Source organism: Diceros bicornis, chromosome 31, assembly GCF_020826845.1.
Source record: "Diceros bicornis minor isolate mBicDic1 chromosome 31, mDicBic1.mat.cur, whole genome shotgun sequence".
In the NCBI taxonomy this organism is placed as follows: Eukaryota; Metazoa; Chordata; class Mammalia; order Perissodactyla; family Rhinocerotidae; genus Diceros; species Diceros bicornis.
Window position 1 is genome coordinate 6,386,495 of NC_080770.1, and position 23,071 is coordinate 6,409,565.

Genomic DNA, 23,071 nt, shown 5'->3' on the forward strand with positions numbered 1-23,071 from the left:
GCCCTCCCTGAGTCCACACGGCTGGGCCACCATTCAGCACTGAGCAGATCACCAGGGCAGCGGGATCTTGTCTTCCTGACCTCCGAGGAGCTGTGTCTTATCCGTGTCACCCTGCCAGTGCCTAGCACAGCACCTGGCCCCCAAGACTCACTCGGTTCCTGTGCGTGGCCCAGCCTGGTGCTGGCCTCACAGCAGGGGTGGGGTATGGGGAGCTCGCAGGTTCTGAGAGGCCGAGGCCCCCTCCCAGGCCGAGGGACACACCTGTTGGGGATCTCGAGATGGGGGCACAAGGGGCCAGTGCCCGGCTGCCCTCCCCAGGTCCTGGCCCAGCCACAGCTGGCCCTCAGCGGGAGAAAACCTTGGCTCTCTGGACATCTGGCCAGGCCCACTCCTCCACTGCAGTCTGGACAGAGAGACCAAGATGGCTCGTGGGGACTCCCCCAGGGGACCCCAGCGTTCACAGCTGCAGCTGGACTGTGGAGAAGGGCGTTAGAGCTAAGCTTGCACCCGGCTCCAGGCGGCTCCAGGGCCCGCCCTGGCCCTGTCCCGGCTGCTAGTTTCGCCGGACGGCGTGCCACATGGACACGGGCCTGCGCAGCGTGGCCAGCATCTGGTTCCAGTGCGTGGTGCCCATGCCACTGGCTGATGGCCCAATGATGACATGGCCCACGTTGTCCCCACGGCCATCGCTGCTGCTCTCAGCCACCGTCACACGGAGAGACAGGTCCTGGGGAGGAAGTGACACAGGTGCTGGGGACCAGGAGTAATGCCAGAGGTCCTCCATGGCTCCCAGGCCCCAGCCTACAAATGCCAGGCCCCAGTGTCTCCCTGAATCCTCACCTCTGATCTGCCTCCCGCCACAGCCCTCTGATGCTGCCTCCCTACCCAGTGGTGGCACTAGCTTGCCCAGGCTCAAATGCCAGCCTCACCACTTCCTTGCTGAGTGACCTTGGCCAGTGACTTTGGCTCTGCCTCAGTTTCCCCATGTGTAAAATGGTGATAATAATAGTTCCTACCTGTTCTGGGAACAAAATGAGTGAAAATGTGTAAAGCACTGAGAACAGTGCCCGCACACAGTCAGCGCATTATGGACGTCTGTGTTATGCCTAATATAATCATATGCTGGATTCATAACCGAAGAAGGGAAAGAACTGGCTTGAGATCCCAGTGGTGAGGCTGGAACTAGGGCCCTGCCTGATTTCTCTGCTCCCCCTCCTCCTCCTGGTCCCAAGAAGCCAGGAGGCGGTGGAGTAGTGGCATTATGACCACCGGGGGGAAGCAGGGGACAGATGGGCAGCCTGTCCCATGAGGGTGGCAGAGCAGGGCAATGACACCCAGGACCAACCAGAGACGCTGCTATGTCTACCTGGACTAGGAACACCCAGAAGGAGGCAGGGCTCTGGGCTTTCAAATTCAGACGAGGTGTCTGGGAGGGAAGATTAGGTGGGCTCTGTACAGCCCCAGGGCCAAGGGGCAGGTTTTGGCTCCAGGCACAGAAGGACTTTCTCAGTGTCAGGAATGCCCAAGGATGGAAGGAGCTAGTGAGGGGAGGTAGTGAGCTCCCCATCCTCTGAGGCAGGCAAGCAGGGCACTGGTGTGGCCCAGGCTATATCCTTTGCAGTCTCTCCATCCTTGGTCTGTGATATCTGTGCTGGGAGGGTGTCTCCCTGGGACATATCACCTTCCGAAGGCCATGGGGGTGTGGGTTGCTCAGCAGGGCCTCTGCAGGTAGAACCTCGGGAGATTCAGGGCCAGAACTCTGGGCCCTTGGGTGAGCCCTGGCTCATCTCCAGGCGTCTGTGGTTCCCTCCACTGGGAAGTGACTTCCCCCAGATCTCAGCTTCGCTAACCCCCCCTGCATAAGCGCCCCCGCCCCCAACCGCCAAAGTCTGGCATACTCTTAGTGGGTTAGGACTATCTGGGGACTTTCCTGCCTGTCCCTCGTGAGCACCAAGGAAGCAGTGCCTGTGTCCCTAGTGCCCACATAGCGCTGGTACCTAGTGGCTGCTCAATAAATACTTCTTGACTAGAAAGGTGATGGCTTGAGACAAACCATCACCACCCGCAGGAGCCCTGAGATCCTAGGCTGGAGGGGACGGAGTAGCCCAGAGCCCTGGGGGACACCTGGCCCGCCATCCCCCCTCACCTGGAGCACGATGGCTGGCACCGAGAAGATCATGGCTTCGTTGAACACCGGGTTGGGGTCGTCCCTCTTCACAGCCGTCTTCTTTTTGCTCATCTTCCTCCCATCTTGCAGCAGGTACACCTTGACGAAGGGGTCTGTGGGAGGGTGAGGGGGCGGGGGTGAGGGCCACACTCACTTGGGATAGCCCTGCCCAGTCCCAGTGGCCCACTGGCTCCAAACATCCCGAACCTTCGCTATTGCCATTATCTCCTGCAGTCCTGCCCTTGGTCCTTTATCTCTTTCCTATTATACAGATGAGCAAACTGAGGCTCACACACAAGTCAGGAGAAGAGCTGGGCTAGGGCAGCCCACCTCCCAGCCCACGCACGTGCTGCCCTCACATGACGCTCCGGGGAGCTCGCAAACCCACCACTTTCATTCTATAAATGGCCTGAGCACAGACATCAGCCCTGAGTCACCCAGCGCCTGCTCAGCGGAGCCTGACTCAATGACGTGCAGCCCTGAAATAACAAGTCACTGCTCATCACCCACCGCCCACTGGGTGTCCTTCTGCGCCTGCCTGGACCCCGGATACCCCCAGGTTCCCAGAAGGACAGGCTCCGTCAGCTGTCTGTCTTCATTTACTGGGGGCTGAGGCTCCTGCAGGCCTGGGGCATCAGGTCCTGCCTGGCATCCACACCATCCCGGTGGCCCCAGTCCCCATTTGGGATCTGGGACGCAGTCCAACCTGTGGGAATGGAGCCTCCACCACGTATTCCAGTTCTGGGAAGCAGGTACCCACCTTGGTTTCTTCCCAGTGCCCCCACCTCGAGTGCTGCCTCCTGCTCTCAGACCCCAGAGGCTCCCTGCTATCCTCCGTGGTTCCTTTGTTTCCCCAGCTAGATTAATCTTCCCACTGCGCCTGGCTCCTGAGCTCAGCCAAAGCCGGGGGTGGGGAGGCCTGGGACCATGCCCCACACCTGCTGGTGCCTCCAGGTGCCCAGGGCTTGGCAGCCAGGCCACAGCTCCCAGCAGCCATGTGGAGGAGCCAGGCAGCCAGCAGGGCCTTACCCGCTGTGGTCTTGTCATTGGTCCAGATGAGATTCTTGGCTTTCACCACGACCACGGTGAGGCGCTCGGCCGTAGGGAGGTAGCTGAGGGAGAGCAGGATCTCGCCCACAGCGTCAGCGGCCTGGGGACAAGTGAGTGGCTCAGAGGGCTCCTGCCCCCTGGACTTGAAGGGTCCAGGGAGAGGCAGAAGCTTCCTTCTCCATTGAGAACTTGCTGCTCTCGGGGCCCCTTACATCAACCAGGGCACCAGGCAGGTGGGATTGAAAAAGGGCCCCCCTCCCCTACTCCATGGAGCATGCGCCATCCCTCACTCCCACGGGGTGTGGGTCCTGCCTTGGAAGGAGGGCCAGGAGTTGCTTGTTAAATGTAGCAACCAAATGCAGTTATGTTTCCTCATTCCCGAACAAGGAAAACATTCTGTGGTCATTGTACACAGAGGTCCAAGTAGACTAGAATTAGTAGATCATTTACTTAAATAACAATGATGCTCCCTCAGCACTCCTACACTTATAAAGGTAAACTTCAGCTTGGTCTCCGTCTGAAATAACTCACTTTAGGGCTAGAGGAGTACTATTATCCTATAGGAGTAGAGCTTCCAAAGGTTTGGTGGTAGGAGCAGTAGAAGAGCTATGTACAGTGGTCAGAGTGTTTTTCAGTTGCATGTAGTAAACTGAGTTTCCTTGAACGTGGCTCAGGTCTCTTTCTCTAATTTCCTAAAGTTGTTGGTGTTCAGATTGTTGTGGAGGACGGTGGAGTCCCTCCTCTCAAGCGTATGTGTGTGATGCTCTCTTCACGAGTGGACGGACGGGCAGACTTACCTTGTTCTGGTCCTGGAGGTAGAGCCAGCCGCTGAAGGGCTGCAGCGGGAGGTCGAGCACAGAAAGCTTCAGCTCCACCACGCCAGTGCTGACATTCCGCTCATCCTCATCGATGCCGAACACGGAAAACCGCAGGCTCTTCTCCTCCAGGGCTGCAGGGTCCAGGGGGATGGAAAACTTCTCGTCGAAGAAGATGGAGTAGGCGTTCCTCTGGATCTGCAGAGAGAAAGGGCTGTGGAAGGAGCTCTGAAGTGGGGAGGAGGTGGCAGTCAGGGGCCTGTAAAGCCATGGTAGGGAGAGAGCACTGGATGCGGAGTCTGGAGACCTGGGCTAGAGTCCTGGCTCTGTCGCCCCCACAACCTATCTGTCGCCCTCACAACCTAAACGCCAAACCTTCCTTTGGTGGCTCAGCCTTGATGATTTAAAAGCCCCCTGTCCTTTCAGTGGTGGCCAATCTAGTGGCCTGGCATTTGAAGCTTCCACAATCTGACCTGACTAATTCCCATTCTCAGTGTCCATGGCTCCACAGAACCCTTGTGAAGCACTGGCTGAACTGGTCTCCATCTTTCGTGCACATGTTCAAGACCAGCCCTGGACCAGGCGTGCAATGAGTACAGATAACTGTCTCTGGAGTCAAGAGCCACCGATGTCCAGCCCCGGCAGAGCCTGGCCAGGACTGCCTGAACATCATGGGATGGATGGACGGGTGGAGGGACTACGCGAGGCTGGGCAGACTCAGTTTCCAAGCCTAGTCCTGCCTGGTGGGTGCCACTGGCCTCCTCCCAGGAAGTGTGGGCAGGCCCCCCGGGAACGGGCTCTCCAGGGCGCTGCTCCTGGGGGGCAGCCTTAGTCATTGCCTGGTGATATTTAAGGAGAGGAGCTCTCATGCCTGGCACCTCACCTGAAGCTGGGGGGCCGCCCAGCCAGGGCCAGCCCCCCCGTTGCTGGGATTGGCTGGGCTGTGGTGCTAAGAAGCTGCCTTGTTGGGAAGACATCCGCCAGCAGCTCCAGGTGCCGTGAAACAGTCTTCCGTCCCTGCCTGGGCTGCGGGAAGGCTCCCCTTACACGGCTCCCGGGGAGCTACATTCCTCACCCCACGGTCTGCCTGAGAATCAAGGGCTCTGTCCCCCATGGGATAAAGCCCGCCTCCTGACCCTGACCTCGGCGTTCAGGCTCTTCACAATCCCCATCTCTCCTTCCTCTGGCCAAACCAGCCTCTTTGCTGTCCCCTGCCCACAGGGGCTCGGGCTCCCTGACCATCTATTGTCTGTGCGTGTGCCCTTTGAGCACATGGGTAGAGGAAATGGGAACCCCGGGGACGAGTCCCCGATCTCCTGCTCACGTGCTGGGGCTGTCTTGGGCAAAGCACTTTCCTGAGCCTCAGTTTCCTCATCTGTAAGATGCCCGTAGTCTGTCCCCTGGGGGCTAATGAATCACGGACGTGTTGGGCTCTGTGAACCGGGTTCTCAGCACACAGCAGGCTGTGGTGGCTGCTGTCTGTCAATGTCCCCCCTCAAGCGATGTGTCCGGAACCACACAGGGTCCTCCAGGCAGCCCAGGCCATAGGTAGCGTGGTTCCGGATCAAGAGGAACACTTCACGGTCCTGAGAGAGCATCTATTGAGCACTTACCAAGGACCGGGCTAAGGACTCTGCATATATTAACACATCCTCTCCTCAAGAATTATGATGCCCATTTGACACACGGTGAAACTGAGTCACAGAAAGCTTAAGTGACTTACCCAAGGTCACACTGCTAAGAAGTAGGGAACCGGGATTTGACCCCAGGCAGTCAGGCTCCAGGGTCCTGCTCCTAACCACTCACTGGACTGCCTCTAGGAAGCTGGGCTCCTCCTCTCGGGACCCACATGCACATGGCTGGTGGTCAGTTCTAGACCGTCCTAGAGGGAGGGGGACAGGGTGGGGCCGGAGAGGGACGACGGTCTCCACCACCCAGAAACAGCCAGCTCTCAGCATCGGACACAGGCGGGTCTCTGAGGAGTCAGAAGGTACTTGGTCCTGCAGGTCCTCAGGCTCCTCCTCTTCTCGGGTCAGAGGTCATGGTGTCTTGACCTCACTCACCTCGCCCACCCAGCTGCAGTGTCTGGACCCCCCATGAAGCCTGGAGCTACTGGCCCCCGGTGCTGGGCAGCAGGGGTGCCTCCAGCAGGCTTTGCCCCCTCTCGGCACAGCGGAGCAGCCATGGAGGGTAGCCTGGCAGGGGGTGCCGGTGCCTCTCCTTGGCCCTCCCGGTTTCCTCTCCACCCTTCCCCGCCCTGCTTTTGCCCTGGGAGCTGACCTCCATGGACTGCGTCAACAGGCTCCCTTGGCCTCTGGCTTCCGGGGTCAGCCAGTGGGGTCACTGGAGGGACACTAGAGGTTGGGGTGCTTATTTCGCTGACCACGTGCTGACCGAGTCCCTTGAGCAAAGGGCACAGTGCCTCTCAAGGCGGTCCTCTCCACACACCTGTCTCCTATTGGGTTGGTAACCTCCCTTTCCCCTCATCCCTTAAGACCAGGAGACCACGCCCTCCAAGAGGTCGCCCTATGTCCCGCCCACACCATTGATAAGAGTCCTGTAATGGGGCAAGCGGTTAAGTGCGGCGCTCCACTGCGCGGCACAGGGTTTGCCAGTTCGGATCCCAGGCGCGCACCGACGCACCGCTTGTCAGGCCATGCTGTGGCGGCGTCCCATATAAAGTGGAGGAAGATGGGCATGGATGTTAGCCCAGGGCCAATCTTCCTCAGCAAAAAGAGGAGGATTGGCAGATGTTAGCTCAGGGCCGATCTTCCTCACACAAAAAAAAAAAGAGTCCTGTTATTAAGCTATCCCCAAACGAGCCTACTTGAGTGTGTCATCCCTTCCCTGTCAGGACCCCCAGTTGACACAGGAGACAGGTGTGGAGATGGACAGTTACCAAACACTGGATTCATGCAGTAGGATTGCTGAGAACTGCGCACAATGGGAGCCCTCAGGCGGAGCCCCAACCTCCCGGGTCTGTCCTCCCTACAGGCAGCGCCTTCGGCTCTGGGGTCAGCATCCAAACCCTCTCACATCCTGCCTGGCCCCCCAGACCCGCCTGCCTGGGGAGGACTCCAGAGCCCAGAGCGCACCCCTGGTCGCTCCCCCGCCCCCACTTACCCGGGAAATGCCCACGATCTGCTCGTCGGGCAGCAGGCTGACGCGCATGAAGCAGGACTCGAAACTGGCTTCCTCGCGCTCCAGGAGGTCCTTGCCCTGCAGCACGGCCACGTGGAGGGTGTGGGAGGCGGCATCGTAGTCCATGCTCACCTCCACCTGGCCCAGGGTGAAGTCCTGCCCGAAAGTGTTGCTCACGGAGGAGATGGAGTTCAGGGAGTCAGCCGACTGGGACTTCCGGAGGGTCCCGTAGGGGGCCAGGTCCAGCTCACGGCCCATCAGCTCCAAGGGCCCCAGCTCGCTGATGCTCTCAAAGGTGTCCTCGATGCTGAGGCTGCCTTTGCGACTGGGTGGTCCTCGAGCAGTGGCCCTTGGGGCACTCCAGGCAGACACTCTCTGGGGGTGAGAAAAAGGGACATGGGGGCCTCACAAGGGCAATAGGCACAGTCTGGAAGGAGATGGCGAAGAGATGCTGTAAGTCCTGTTCATTGAAGGCACCTCCAAGTTCCCCTTCTGCCAAAACAAGGCACGCCTTAGGTAGGAAGGTCCTTGTTTAATGTTATTTTGTGTCACTCAGTTTTCTCTCTCTAACCAGAATGTAAAAGAGCTTTTCTCAAAAGGTTTATTTACATGGACTGAGTTCCATACATAAAGATGTTCGCTGCAGTGATGTTTATAAAAAAAAAAAATAGTTAGGGGGCCGGCCTGGTGGCATAGCGGTTAAGTTTGCATATTCCACTTCAGTGGCCCGGGGTTCGCAGGTTTGGAGCCTGGGTGCGGACCTATGCACTGCTTATCAAGCCATGCCGTGGTGGTGTCCCATATAAAGTAGAGGAAGATGGGCACGGATGTTGGCCCAGGGCCAATCTTCTTCAGCAAAAAAGAGGAGGATTGGGAACAGATGTTAGCTCAGGGCTAATCTTCCTCAAAAAGAAAAAAAAGTTAGCAACCTAAGTGTCCAGCAGAAGGGTAATGGGTAAGAATACTAGAATATAGCTACTCAATAGATGATCAAGCAGCCTCAAAGGAAGTTTACAAAAATGTCTACAACATGAGAAAGGTTTCATGTTGGGTAACACTCACCCTAGTATTCAAATTTTCCTTTTCTTTAAATTGACCTTGGCACTTGAGAAAACAAAAGCCTTTGTACCATAAGCATCTCTCATGTTGCTGCATAGTCTTCATTGCCATAATTTTTTTGTGTGTGTGAGGAAGATCAGCCCTGAACTAACATCCATGCCAATCCTCCTCTTTTTTTTTGCTGAGGAAGACTGGCCCTGGGCTAACATCTGCGCCTATCTTTCTCCACTTTATATGGGACGCCGCCACAGCATGGCATGACAAGCAGTGCCTCGGTGCGCGCCCGGGATCTGAACCCGGGCTGCCAGCAGTGGAGTGTGCACACTTAACCGCTACGCCACGGAGCTGGCCCCATTCGTTGCCATAATTTTTAATGGCCCTCCAATTTGCCATTGAGTGAATAGCCATCATTTATTTTACTATCCCCTACTGTTGGACATTTATGTTGTTTCTAATTTTTTACAAATATAAATATCACAGCATCGAACAGCTTTCTTAAAATCCTGGCTTAGAAGACACAGTCCTTTTGAAAGCTTTTGACACGTTGCCAAAATGTTCTTTGGGAAAGTTGTGCCAATTTACAGTCCCTCCGACAGAGTGAGAGATAGTCCCCTCTGCAACCCCAAATGAGTGAGCACATGGGACCCTTATGTGGTAACATATTCCGGCTGAGCTCTCTGGAACTCTACATGATGTTAGAAAAATTCTGTGCCAAGTGTCAAATGATGAAATATTCAACAGTATATATTGAGAGCCCTAAAAATGTTTGTGCTCCCTGATACAGTAATTCCACACCTGGGCATCCATTCAAAGTACACAATCCCAAACAAAGACAAAGTTTTACATATCAAACATTCATTGCATATTTATAATGGTATTTAGTAAATCATGGCACATCCATAAAAAGGAACCTTAGGCAGCCATTAAAATGATGTTTATGATGGTGTTCAACAATATGGGAAAATGCTTCAGCTAGAAGTGAGCTGAGAAGGGCCGGGTATAACATTCTATGTAGAAATGACACCCATTGTGTAAAAACTATGCATGGAAAAAAGACTTGGGGGATAGATTAAAAATATTGGAAAGAGGGGCCGGCCCCGTGGCTTGGCAGCTGAGTGAGCATGCTCCGCTGCTGGCGGCCCGGGTTCGGATCCCGGGCGCGCACCGATGCACCGCTTCTCTGGCCATGCTGAGGCCATGTCCCACATACAGCAACTAGAAGGATGTGCAACTATGACATACAACTATCTACTGGGGTTTTGAGGAAAAAAAAGGAGGAGGATTGGCAGTAGATGTTAGCTCAGAGCTGGTCTTCCACAGCAAAAAAAAAAGAGGTGGATTAGCATGGATGTTAGCTCAGGGCTGATCTTCCTCACACAAAAAAAATATGTATATTGGAAAGAAATCAATCAAAATGTTAATAGTTGAAAAACAGTTAACAGTTGTTGCATTTTGGGAGAGGTTTTTCTTCTTTTTCACATTTTCCTGTATTGTTCAGAGGATGGTTTTTAAAACTGAAAGCATTCATTCATTCAGCAAGTGTTCATTGATTACCTACCACTGGGCCATGTGGGAGATATGGAGGGGGACCAGGGTGCCTGTTCACAGGAGGAAATTAACCAGGAGGGAGTGAGGTGGGGAGGGAGTGGAGGCCAATCCTGAGACTGGACGATGGGGTATGGGGTACACAATGCGGGGTGCCCCCTATGAGAGCAAGAGTGAAGGCTCACCTTCTGCCTGGCCTCTGTGTAGGTCTCGCCATACTTCTGCTGAAGGTACCGGTAGTCGTAGTTTGGGAACGGGGAGGGGCTAGGGAAGCTCCCGGATGTCCAGAGCTTCCACAGGCTCACGGCTGCAATTGCCAGCAGCGCCAGGGCCCCGGCAGCATAGACACCGACCTCCCAGTCAGGGGGACTCTTGATGACTACAAGGCAAGAGCAGCCTCTCATTAGTGGACCCTGAGGCCCTCAGTGGTTATAGACGCCCACCCAGGGAGCAGGTAGTTCAGCACTGACTTACTTATTCATTGAACAAATATTTACTGAGTGCCTACTATGTGCCAGGCTCAGTGCTAGGTGCTGGGGATCCAGTGTTGAACAGGACATACACAAGAAATCTCTGTGATTTCTGCTTCTATCCCCTATTGCACAAAAGCATACATTTCTACCAGAAGTGACACTTGGCTAGAGCAGATGAAGAGCTGTGAACAATGGTTAAATATTCATTAGGCTTTAAACAAATAGGGTTGTTTTGCCTCTTTGAGTTCTCTGACCTCATAGCCTTCAGAGGATCTCTTGCTTCCGGACAATCAAAGCAGTCTTTTGGGGTCTGGGGGAAGAGGTAGGAGATTTGGGGGAGAAAATGACCCCATTTTTGCCTCAAACCTTATCTAGAGCAACTCAGTGTCCATCAATTGATGAATGGATAAATAAATGTAGTACATCCACACAATGCAATATTATTCAGAAATAGAAAGGAATGAAGTACTGATACACATTACAACATGGATGAACCTTGAGAACATTACGCTAAGTGAAAGAAGCCAGTCACAAAATACCACATGTTCTATGATTCTACTTATATGAAAAGTCCAAAATAGGCAAATCTATACAGACAGAAAGCAGATTAGCGATTGCCAGGGGCTGCGAGGAGTAGGGGGGAATGTGGAGTATGGGGTTTCCTTTTGGGTGACGCATATATTCTAAAAATGGATTGTGCTGATGGTTGCACAGTATACTAAAGTCCACTGAATTATATACTTTAAGTGGGTGAATTTATGGCATGTGAATTTTCTCTCAGTGAAACTGTTACCAAAAAAAAAAAAAAAACTTCAGCCGGAAGTGAGAGGCGGCTGCCGGCTGTGCAGGGCTTGGGGACAAATCCAGATGCTCAAATGCTTTTTGTCCACTGATGAGTAAATAACTTGTCTCATCTGAGCCTCACTATCCGCAGCAGAGAAATTAACTACCCCTCACCCGTGTTGGGTGTATCCTCACCTAGCACAGCGCTTGGCTCACGGCAGGACCAGACACATCGAAAGGCCTTCCTCACTCTACCTGGAGACCTGGCTCTGCTTTCCCAAATGAAGCCAGTGAGATAGTGGGATCATTTTGCAGGAAGTTACACTGTTGGCAAATACCATTCTCCAAACCATTCCCAGTGTTGCCTCTATACTCAAGACAAATGAGCAACTGAGGCACACAAAGAACCTGCCCGAGGTCACAGAGCCAGAAAGAGGTGGTACTGGGATTCCAACTCTGGCAGCCCAACTCCAGAGCAAGCAGGGGTAACCACCTCCCCATCCGGACTTGACCCACAGTGCTTCCCTAGTAGCAGGGTGGACAGAGGTGTGGAGGGCATTTCAGGGGTGGAGACTTATCATCGCACATCCATTGAGCACCTACCGTGTGGGAGCACCCTGTGGAGCAAGTCAGCCCCAGGCCCAGTCCCTGTCCTTAAGGAGCTCACAGTCTAGGGCGTGGGCTGGGCAAATAAATAGACAAAACAGAGTGATGGGCATCGTGATGGGAACAGCCCAGGAGGGCTTCCTGGAGGAGGGACATCTAAGCTGAGATATGAAGGAGGAGCAAGAAGTGTGCCAGGCCAAGGTACCAGGGACTGGGAGTTTAGGGCAGGAAGAAAGGGGGGTGTACAAAGCCCAGAGCGTTCAGAGTGCCTGGTGGGAGAACGGGAGTGGGGCGTTTGGGGCTGGAGGGGCTCCTCGCCACTGCTCCCTGAAGCCCAGCCGCATAGGGAGGAATCATGCAGCAGTGGCAGCCCCTCTGGCAGAGGGGGGCCTCAGCCTGCCCCTGCTTTCCTGAGCCCAGCCAACTCTAGCCAGAATCCACAAGACTAACTCACTCCGGAGAAGGGCAGAGCCCAGCCTTCAGCCCCGGCATTTTTCCAGCACTTAGCAGCCTATGAGGTCCCCACCTCCACTTTCTGGGGGAGAACTGAGGCTGAGAGGCTAAGGAACATCTATTTATCAGCTCAAGGCCACGGCGGGGGAGAAATGCAGAGCCTGGGTGCTCGTTCCTTGGCTCCTCTGCAAGCCACCTAGCGTATCTGGGCTTCACTCTCCTCGTCCAGAAAAAGGAGATGACGACAAAAATGTCCTCCATCCAGTGGTTCCACCAGGAAAATTTATTCTAAGGGAAAAATCCCAACAAGTTTTACGTCTGGTGAGTCATCGAGGCTGTATTTATAACAGCAGAAATCCGGAAACAGCCTGGAGGTCTGACCGAAGGGGGCCGGTGGTGCTGTCTTCGGAGGGAATGTCATTGGCCTTAGAGAATGACAATTGAGGTCATTAGGATGTCAGTGTGGCAATGCAGAGAAACCGTTTCGGGCATTGTTAAGGGAGAAAAAAAAATCAATCCTCAACATGGTATAACCACACGATTTTGATGTAAAACTCACACAGCGTATGGACAAGTGCTGGGCGGCCCAGGGAAGGAGAAGAGCGAGAAGTCAGGATGGAGGGACTGTGAGCAAACCCTATTTATTCCTGACTTCTGTTGCTAAAAGGTAACTTGTGGGCTAAATAAAACCACAACAAAGATCAACAGAGGGGCCCAGGGCCAGACCTGACGACTCTCGGAAAGTCCTGGGAGTCTGTGAATAGGGGACGGGATGGGAAAGGACCTGGTAAACTGCAGAGTGAGGTGCACACATGAGCAGCTCCTGCTGAGATGTGCACGCTGCCCCAGTTGGCTCACGGCAGGGCCTGGGTGCTAGCGGGGGCGGGCACAGAGGCCTGAGGTCCGAGCAGGTGGCAAAGCAGAGCCAGGCTCCCCTGAGAATGAGGACCCCAGGGGGCTGGGGGACTGAAGCAGAAAAGGGGGGCAGGGCCAGGTACACAAAAGGAAAAGCCCCAGGCAGGTAACAGGAAAGAGACAATTAATGCTCATTTATTTATTCATTTTATTGAATACCAGCCCGGGGACAGTGTGGGAAGAGTCCCCAAGGCAAGTGAGGTCTAAGCTGAGACCAGAAAGGAAGAGGAGGAGGAATCTAGTGATAACAGCTTCTCTTACTGTTCGCTATTCACCAGGCCCTATTCCAAGCACTTCATGTATACGAACGCACTGAGCGCTCAGGACAACCCTGGGAGGAAGGCTCTATTACTGTCCCCATTTTACAGATGAGGAAGCCGAGGGAGAGAGGAGATATTTGCTGCCAGACAACCTGCTCCAGATCTGAGCTTGTAACTTCCACACGGGTCACAAGGACCTAGCCAGGCGGAGGCAGGGAAGCACTCCTGGCAAAGGCCTGGAGTTGGAAGACTGTTGTGTTCTCATGGTGCTGGGTGCTCAGTGAATCTTCCCAGCATCCTTGAGGCCGGCCTCACTGCCCTCATTTTACAGAGGAGTCAGTGGAGGCTCAGAGAGGTTTCTTCACTTGCCCAAGGCCATGCCGGGCCCTGGGCCAAGACCTGTGGGCCTGCAGATGAAAAGTGAGAAGGCTGGCTGTTGGATGGGAAAGGGGGTCCCTGGTGCTCCCTTCAGCTCAGCCCCAGGCTGGCTGGGGGCTGTGCTAAGGGAGGAGCTGGGGTGATGGGAGCACCGGCCAGGGAGTCAGGAGACCTGGGTTCATGTCCTGACCCTGTTACTTACTCACGGTCCCCTTCCCTCGCTGAGCCTCCCGTCTTCCATCTGTAAGTGGGGAGGGGACATAAGAAGAAAAGATGGGAGTATATTTCAGCTCTGACACCATCCACCATCAGTTGGAGTGTGTCTGGTGTCTTGAGGCCGTTCCCAAGCTCAGCGCCCACCGGGGCGCACAGGGGAAGGTGGGAGCTGGGTCCCAGGTATTTGCCATCCCTGCACTGGGCAATCTCCAAGTTTAATGTCCCGTGGATCTAACATTGACCTTCCTGGGCTTCCTCTCACTTGGCCACTTAGCCTCCAGGAATGGCCGTAGGTGAGCAGATTCTGCATCACGGCTGATCCTGAGGGAGCAGTGGGACATGGGCCCTCCTGGGGGATCCCCTCAAGTCAAACAGAGGGAGTCGCTTCCACAGGAAGGAGCCACTGGAGTAGAAAGATGAGGAGACCTCAGACTGGTCCCAGCCTGGTGTCCCCAAGGCTGTGTGACCTTGGGCAAGTCACTGATTGTCCTTACCAGTAAAACAGGGCCATTATTGGCGTCCCACAGACACTTCCCCCCCCGGGTTTGGTGGGAGGGTCCTGTGAGATGACATGCTTGCCGCTGGGACTCACCGCTCAGGTGGTATTCCGCCACGTCCACGGCCATGATGCCTGCTGCAGTGGCTGAGACTGCAGAGGAAAAGAGAGTCAGCGGAGGGGGCTGCAGAGGGTCACCAACCCTGACCCTATGCCCTGGCCTCCCAGGCGCCCGTGCACCTGTCATCCGGAGCGCACACTCAGCTGTGAGGGGGGGCCCAGGCACAAGTAGGTGGTTTTTAAAGTAGCATTTAAAAAAATAGTGTTTAAAGCTCTTTTTCAAGCACTCCAAGAGTTGCCAGATAAAACACAAGTGACATTTGAAGTTGCCTGGAGTACTTTCCTGCCTCTGCCTGGTTAAGTCCTCGCCAGTGACATTTAAGTTTCAGACTCGTTTTTAGTATAAGTATGTCAAAATGCTGCATGGGACATACTTACACTGAAAAATTATGCGTTGTTTATCTGAAACTCAAAAGTTACTGGGCTTCCTGTATTTGTATTTGCTAAATTTGTCACCCCACCTCATTTCCCTCCTCTGAACAACAGGCTGATAAGCAGCGACTCTGTTACTCACTAGAGCGGGTCCCTCAGGGTGCTCACTAAGACTTCCTTCAGATGCTTTTGTCTAAATTGGAAAGGACAGGCTGCCTTTCTGCAATATTCTAGCATCTGTCTCTCCACTCCCAAATTTTATGAACCACTGAAGGTCTACGTTGCTCTAGAAAGGTCTGGGAGCTCATACAAGTCATTACCTGAACCCAGGTGACTACTTGTAGTTTTATTATTGCTGTTGCTAAGAAGTAAATCTGGCTCACAGACGTGTTCTAAATGTGGGGGGGGGGGGTGTTGAAAAAGGGAGGCTGGGATGAGCTGTGTCACTCTCAGTTCAAGGGACGCGGAAGGGCAGGATAACTCCCAGCCCAACCTCTGTGTTCTCTCATAGTTCAGCGAGGTGGTTATGAACAGTGAGGTAAACGGGGGAGCTGGGAGGGGGGAGGGGAGGGTAAGAACTGCAGAATGCTTGCCCACCCCAGGGGGAATGCCAACCCGGCCCTGACGAATCTTCCGGTTCTTTAAAGAAAAGCCAGATACCTGGATTTTTTATGTGCAGTTTCTTGATTTTTAAATGGTGCAACCAATTCACAAAAAATGTAAACACCATTTAGGCACAGTGTAAAAAGACCCCGGGCCGTGGCTAGCCCATTTGCAACCCCTTGAAGCATTCTGTTGATGTCTTTTTTGTGTGTGTGTGAGGAAGATCAGCCCTGAGCTAACATCCATGTGAATCCTCCTCCTTTTTTTTTTTTGCTGAGGAAGACTGGCCCTGGGCTAACATCCATGCCCATCTTCCTCCACTTTATATGGGACGCCGCCACAGCATGGCCTGGCACGTGGTGCATCGGTGCGCGCCCGGCATCCGAACCCGGGCCGCCAGAAGCAGAGCGCGTGCACTTAACTGCTACACCACGGGGCCGGCCCCTGAAGCATTCTGTTGACTCTTTTTGGGATTGGGGTCAAATCAGGGGTGAGCATTTTCAAGAATCCTAGGGTTCTCCCCAGTCTGTGGCTTTGAAGCCAAGTTGGGGTGCCTTGATCCAGATAGGGTCATCTAGCACATTGGGGAGTGCCATTAAGTCCCAGGCCAGGAGGCCTCAAGAGGCAGGGCAGAACAGGGCCCTGGGGCGAACCCCTGCCAGGGGCCCAGCTCCTCCGATGATGCCCCACTCCCACAGTGAGATGCGGGTTGTGACGGTGATGGGAGGGCAGTACTACCCAGGAAGGGCTCCACCCATGCTGCCTTGAGTGGAAGCTCATTTCTGGGACCTGTGCTGGAGATCACGATAATGATAGTTAACCTTGCTAAGCACTCCTTCCACCCAAGCGAGGCTCTAAGCACTTTGCATATATATGACCTCATTTAATCCTCTAACAAGCCCATGAGGTAGGTACTATTATTATCTCTGGTTTGCAGAGAAGAGTCCTGAGGCATGAAGGTAAAGTCCTTTGCCCCGGGCCACACAGCTAAGAAGGTGTTCAACCCAGGCCATCTGGCTCCACGCTCCTAACCCCTGTGCCTCACCGCAGGCCGGCACATGGTTTCAAAAGTTTCCTAAGAAACTTCAGGCCAAACTGGGCACTGTGTACAAGCCCAAGGTGGCCCTAGTTCTCGGCAGAAGGGGGTCTGGACACACTGAAATACACGTGTTAACAAGAATACGCATGCCCCAGCCTGCCTCTGCCTTGCTAGGAATCCACTAACGCCATCAGCTTTCTTTCCTGCTCACCTGGCACAAGTCAATTTCATGAAAGTGAGGCCGCTCTGGCACAGCCAATGCTAGCACGGGGTGGGTACACCCCTGCAGCAAGTACACGTGGTACGAAACAGAACCCGGATCTGCTGCTTCAGACCTTGGCTGTCCAGGGGCCCCCATCCGTCCAAGGCCAGTCCAGCTCAGACCCCAGACTCCCACACTGCCCACCTCTCCCCCTGCCCTCATCACAACACCTTTGCCTGGAGGCTATGATTTCAGTGAAGGTGTGAATGACTCTAGGTACCAGAATGACTTCTGGCCCCAGCCAGAAGTTCCCACAGGGGTCCCCTGTGAAGGGGCAGAAGCCTGACAGGAGGGAGGAGAGAACTTGGGGGGAGACGCCCAGGCTCGGGGGGTGGGAGGTAGGGGGCAGCCTGAGCACACGGTTTGGGGTCAGCTGCGCCCTCACTAGCTCAGAGCCTCGGTTGTCTCATCTGTAAAACCAGGCTCATGACTGCCCTACCGGGATGGAAGGAGAAGTGTGGTTGGGCGTGGCAAATACTAGCTGCCATGGTGATTGGCCTGACAATGGTCCAAAAGGCCCCTTAACCCCGAGTGGGAACAGTGGGATCATGTGGGCAGCACTGCCAGCCTGCACATGTGTTTTGTCTTAAAGTGAGTTGCCAACATTTAAAAACGGGGAAATTTTCCATTAAAAATGGATTTCTAAAAAAAAAAAAAAAAAAAGATGGATTTCCAGTTTCCCTTTAAAAGTTAGAAGATCTGGGGACAGTGGGTCTATATCCCCCCGTCCCTCCCCCACAAAATAGCCAGAGCTGGAGCACAGTAGGCTCTGCCCCTTTAGACAGGGCATTTGCTTTGCAGACCTGGCACCTCCCACCCCTCCATTCACTTCCAGAACCTGCTGGCCCCTGGAAGCATTTCTGTTCATGAGTCTGGTAAGCAGGCCTTCAGATGAGCCAAGGTGGGTTCAGAAAGGCTAAGGGACTTGCCCAAAGCCACACAGCCAGCAGTGGTGGAGCTGGGCCTGACAGCCAAGCTTGCCACCCAGTCCAGCGCCTCTTCTATTAGTAGCCACCGCCCCCGTGCCAAGGACTTCACATGTGTCTTCCTCATCACCTCCCGAAGACCCCTATGGGGCACATCCTATTATTAACCCCACTCCACAGAGGAGAGTGAGGCTCAGAGAAGGGCAGTGGATTTGTCCATGGTCACCCAGCCAGTAAGCAGAGAGCTGAGACGGAGCCAGATCTGGCTCAGCAGCGAGTGCCCTTCTTAATGGCTTTACTCACTCTTCCTGGGACCCCCTGGCTCCATCTCACCAACTACGACAACCTCAGCAGGCTCCGCAGGCAGCTTGGAGGTCTGCCAGGCAGAGGGGCTGAGGCTTCGGCTGGGAACAGGGTGCTGACAAGGCACATCTGAGGCCAGGGCAGCCTGTGACCAGAGCTTCCCCGAGCTTCTGACACACAGGAAATGGGTCACAGCAGGGGTGAGCCAGAGCTGCCCCAAACCACATCTGAGCCCCTCAGATGCAAGGCCCCTTCCTCGGCCCCTTGCCCACCCAAACCCTAAACCACATGGAGCTTGCCCACTGAAACAGCTCTCGGTTCAAATCCCGGCTTAATCATACTTACCTGGCAATACCTACCAATTGCTGTAAGAATTAGACACAATATATGCTAAATGCTCAGCACAGTGTCTGGCCCGTAGCAGGTACACGATACAGGACTGATGAGTGAATGGACAAATGGATCCCCATTTTACAGATGAGGAAGCTGGGGCCCTGGGGCCCTCAGCATACGAGCAGCCACACTGGGATTGGCGCCAAAGTGCCATGGATCTGAGCCTGGGCTCTTGGCCACCATGCCACCTCCCGACCAGGCCTTTTGGGGGTGGAGGTGGGTGGAAAGAACAGCCACTGGCCTTACTGGAATCTGAACACTGCCGATGCCCCCTCCGGGGCTTGTCAGACAAAGGGCTTTCCAGGAATTCTGTGCGTCTGCAGAGGAAAGGGGCCTCATGTCTCTGCTCCTCCCAACTGATTTCCTTGATCACCATGTCCCCACATCACATCTCTGGCCAGTAAGGTGTTGGCCCCTACCCTCACCCTGAGACCAGCAGGTAAGAGGAAGGATCAGGGGGTGGGTACAGGGCAGTCCTCAACCTCCCAGGCTTCCAGCCTCTTTGGGCTCTGTAGGTTTGAAATCCTTTTCAAGTCCTCCCTTCCCACCCCAGGCCCACAGAAACCACAGTACCGACGGGCTAGGGTTGTGGTGGCTGGCATTCATTGGGTACCTATGTGCCAGGCACGGTACCAAGGACTTGCTGTGTTATTTCAGCAAATCCTCCCTGCTGCCCTCTGAAGGGGCTGCTGCTCTGTCCACTGCACTAGTAAGAAAACCAAGGTGCAGGAAATGACTTGCCCATGTCACCAGAACTGACAAGAGGCACAGTCCAAGCTTGAACCCCAGCCTGGGAGCCCCTACTCTCCCAAGCTACTTGGGGAAGGTGTCAGAGTTCAGAGAGGGCAGGCAGGAGGCTTGGGTACTTGCTGTGACTCTTCTCTAGACTGGCGGGGTTAACTTGGGTAGATCTCCTGCCCCCTCTGAGCCTCAGTTTCCCATTTCTAGTAGGAAGCACAACCGCTGCTGCTCTCCAGACCTGTCAACCCCTGGCTGGGGAAGGGACTGACATTCCAGCGTGCAGGTTTCCCAGGCACTTTGGGGTGGGGGTGGCCTCAATGACCGATGAGGGGAGCATGCAGTCCCTCTGCAGTCCCCGGAAGAGGGGTTACCTGGATGCCTGACTCAGGGCTCCTCCACCCACAGGCCTGGCTCCAGGCTCTCACATGCGGCCCCATCCCCTCTTCAGCCCAAATCTACTCTCCCAAAGAGCAGCATCATCAAAGGTTCCCAGGGGCCCCTGGAGAGCCCCCCACCCAGGCCGGCGACACCGGACAGAGGCTGAGGATCCTCTCCCGAAATCCTGGAGCCTCCTGGAGATGGGGTGCCACATGCTTCTCAGGACTGAGGCATCTCCTGAAGACCCAGCACCTCCACCGCGGGAAACCCCAGGGTATATGGGAACCGGAGTGTGGGGGGCTGACCCCGGAGCCGGTAGGGGGTGTGAGGCGGCGTGGGGGCAGTCAGGGTGCTGAGTGTGAACAAGAGGGGCGTGTGTGCAGCGCGGGCGCCCGGGAGGCGTGTAAATGGCCGGGTGAGCCGCGTGTGTGCACACGCGGGGCGGGCGTGCGGGGCGCGATGCGATGCGCAGTGCGCGGAGTGGCCCGGCCAGGGAAGGGCGCACCGGGCGTGCGTGTGCAAGCGCGGCGCGGGTGTGCGGTCCGCGCGGGTGTGCAGATGCGCAGGTGTGTGCGTGGAGGCCGGGGGTCCGCGCACCAGGCGCCTACCCCGGCCGTGCGCGGGGGGCGGCCAGGTGCGTACTCACCCCGGCTCCGCCGAGGGGCCGCCGCTCCCGCTCGGGCTCCGACTTGGGCTCCGGGTTCCCGGCCGGCCTCCCGCAGCGCGCACGCACCGGCGTCAAGCCCAGCGGTCGCCGGCTACGCCACCCCTGCAGTGTCGCCGGGCGCCCGCCTCGGAGGAGCGCGGCGCGGGCCGGGGGCTCGGCCGGGCCGGGCGGCGGACGGGAGCTGCGCCGCAGTCCGGGCACGCTCCCAAGAGCCCGCCGCGCGCTCCCTCGCGCTCGTCCGCCCGCCCGCCCGCTCCCTGTTTAATTTAAAGTGACAACCCCGAGCGCTCTCTCCGCTCCGGGAGCCGCGCGGCGCTTCTGCGGTCTGAGCCGAAGATCCCCAAGCGCGCCCTGGAGTCCCTGGGGGGGCTCCCCAAGGCCGAGCCCAGCCCCTCACTCCCAGGCCGGGGGACTAGGGTGGGGTGGGGATGTGCTCACCAGGGGCTCCAAGACGCAGGCCAAGCACTGGACGCAGAGTCAGAAGGCTCGAGTTCTAGCCCCAGCCTGCAGCACCCCGGGTTATTCTTACCCCTTTCTGGGTCTCAGTTTCTCTTTCTGTAAAACGGCCCCGATACTGTGCACTCCTAGGAACCGCTGAGAAAACAGGCAGAGCGGCGGGAAGCTTCCCCTTCGCTGAATGGATGATTACCCCCTCCCACCATGATTGAGCTGGTACTGTAGGCTAACATCATTTCACTTAATCCTCACAATGACGTAAAGGGGTCGTGGTCACTCCATTTTTTAGATGAGGAAACAGGCTCAGGCAGGTGAAATGACCTTCCCAAGGTCACAGAGCCAAAGGTCAGAGACAAGACTTGAACCCAGGTCTGTGGCTTCAAAGCCTATGCTCTTAACCACTTAGAGGTCGTGCTTGCTCTCCCAACGGAATGAATGAAGCATTCAGGAGATATTTATGACGCCCCCGCTGGATGCGAGGCACAGTGCCAGGTGTGGGCGATCTTCCATCTTCCGGGAACAGGGGGAGAGGTCCGACCCTGCCGGCGCAGTCTGGCGGCGAGGCACGCACGCATTAGGGGGGGCTGGAGTGTGGGCGGGACGGTGCCACGTGCTGTGGGCACAGTAACCAGGAGAGCAGGCTTGATGGGCACCTGGGGAGGCCTCCTGGAGGATCCGGATGAGGGGTAAGGATCTCAGGTGGGGAACGAGTGTGCAAAAGCAGCCGTGGTTCCTGGATCATCTACCCTCTGGGCCTTTGGGGCTGAGAGCAACCTGTGGGCACTGCCCTCTCAGTAGGAGCTGGGTCTGTGCTGGCCTTGTGGGCAGGGGGCTTCCTTGGCTTAGAAGGCAGGACCCTGGGGAGCCAGGGGTGCAGTTTCACTCCCACCCACAGGGGGCGCCCTTGTTTTCCGTTCATTTTCTGTACCTGGAAGAGAAAGGAGAAAAGGTAATTATGCCCCTTTGGGGGGTGGGGTGGCTGGGCCCTGGGCTTTCACTACCATTTCTCATTTAACTTAATCTTCTCAGCCACCTGCAGCTTTGATATGACTGAGCCCATTTTCCGCGTGGACACCGAGGCCTGAGCAACGTCAGGGTTCCTGGTTTGGGAGGGCGTGGTCGGTTGGACACACTACCTGCACCTCTGATCCAGGCTGCTATTGCAACAGCAGAAAGGGGCAGCTGAGGCGGGTCTGGTTCTGGTGTCAGCCCCGGGGGTGATGCAGGGACTGGAGGGAGCTGGAAAGGAGATCTTGTCAATTTCATGTTCAAAACCCTTCAATGAATAGAAGAGCCTGCTGCATGGGGGCCAAAGACACCGCAGCAAAGAAACAAAACTACCACCACCTGCAACAAGGTTGGTGAATTGCACTTGCAATGCTGAGCAAAAGAAGCCAGGCAGAAAAGAGCACAGGCTGTATGATTCCGTTTATAGAAAGTTCAAAAAATGGGCAAAACTACTCTCTGCTGTTAGCAGTCAGGATGGTGGTTCCCATGGGGGTGGGATTCTGGGGTGCTGCTCATGTTCTGGTTTTGATCTCCTTGCTGGTTCTCTGGTATGTTCACTTTGTGAAAATTTGCGGCATTGCACACTTAAGATTTGTATAATTTCTGCATGTGTGATACATTTCAATATAACTTGCAGAAACAAAAACACCTCGTGTGGCTGCCCATCGCCCTGGAATAAAAGCCAAACTCCTTCCTATGGTCCACAAGGCCCTCGCTGCTGGCCTCTCTGACCTGCCGTGCCATCCGCCTCCTCGCTCATGGATCTCCGGCCTTCTGGCGTTCCAGACACCTGCCAAGCCATTTTCCGCCTCAGGGATTCTCACTTGCTGGTCTCTCTGCCTGGAAAGCACTTTCCCTGCTCTGGCTAACACTGCTTCCTCCAACTTCTACGCATCACCCTTAAGAAGTCACCTGGACAGAAAGGCCCTCCTGAGGACCCCACAGCATGCTGTTTATTTCCTTCAAAACACCAGCTATAATCTGCAATTATTTTATTTATTTGTTTCATTTTCTGCATCCCCCACTAGACTAATAATTGCAAACATATGGCACGCTTACTATGTCCCAAGCACTCTTCTAACATTGTATTAAGGCATTGAGGCCTCACCCCAACCCATGGGGAGATACTAATCTTAGCCCTCTTTTACAGTCAAGGCAATTGGAGCTCAGAGAGGTTATGTAACTTGCTCATGGTCACACAGCTGGAAAGCAACAGAGCCAGGATTTGAACCCAGGTAGCCTGGCTCCAGAGTCTCTGCTTTTTTTTTCTTTTCTTTTTGGTGAGGAAGATTAGCCCTGAGCTAACATCTGTTGCCAATCCTCCTCTTTTTGCTGAGGAAGATTGGCCCTGGGCTAACATCTGTGCCCATCTTCCTCTATTTTATATGTGGGATGCCTGCCACAGCATGGCTTGATAAGCGGTGCATAGATCCACACCCGGGATCC

General features: G+C 55.2%; 1 protein-coding gene across 1 annotated transcript; it reads right to left on the minus strand.

The window, feature by feature from the left end:
* Nucleotides 1-20,641, minus strand: SYT12 (synaptotagmin 12). The gene is made up of 8 exons (XM_058527360.1): nt 20,600-20,641; nt 14,454-14,510; nt 9,963-10,156; nt 7,156-7,548; nt 4,015-4,230; nt 3,197-3,317; nt 2,147-2,280; nt 1-727 (listed from the first exon to the last, which is right to left on the minus strand). The coding sequence occupies exons 2-8, from the start codon at nt 14,485-14,487 to the stop codon at nt 554-556; spliced, it is 1,266 nt and encodes a 421-aa protein (XP_058383343.1). The 5' UTR covers nt 14,488-14,510; nt 20,600-20,641; the 3' UTR covers nt 1-553.
* Nucleotides 20,642-23,071: the final 2,430 nt, after the last annotated feature.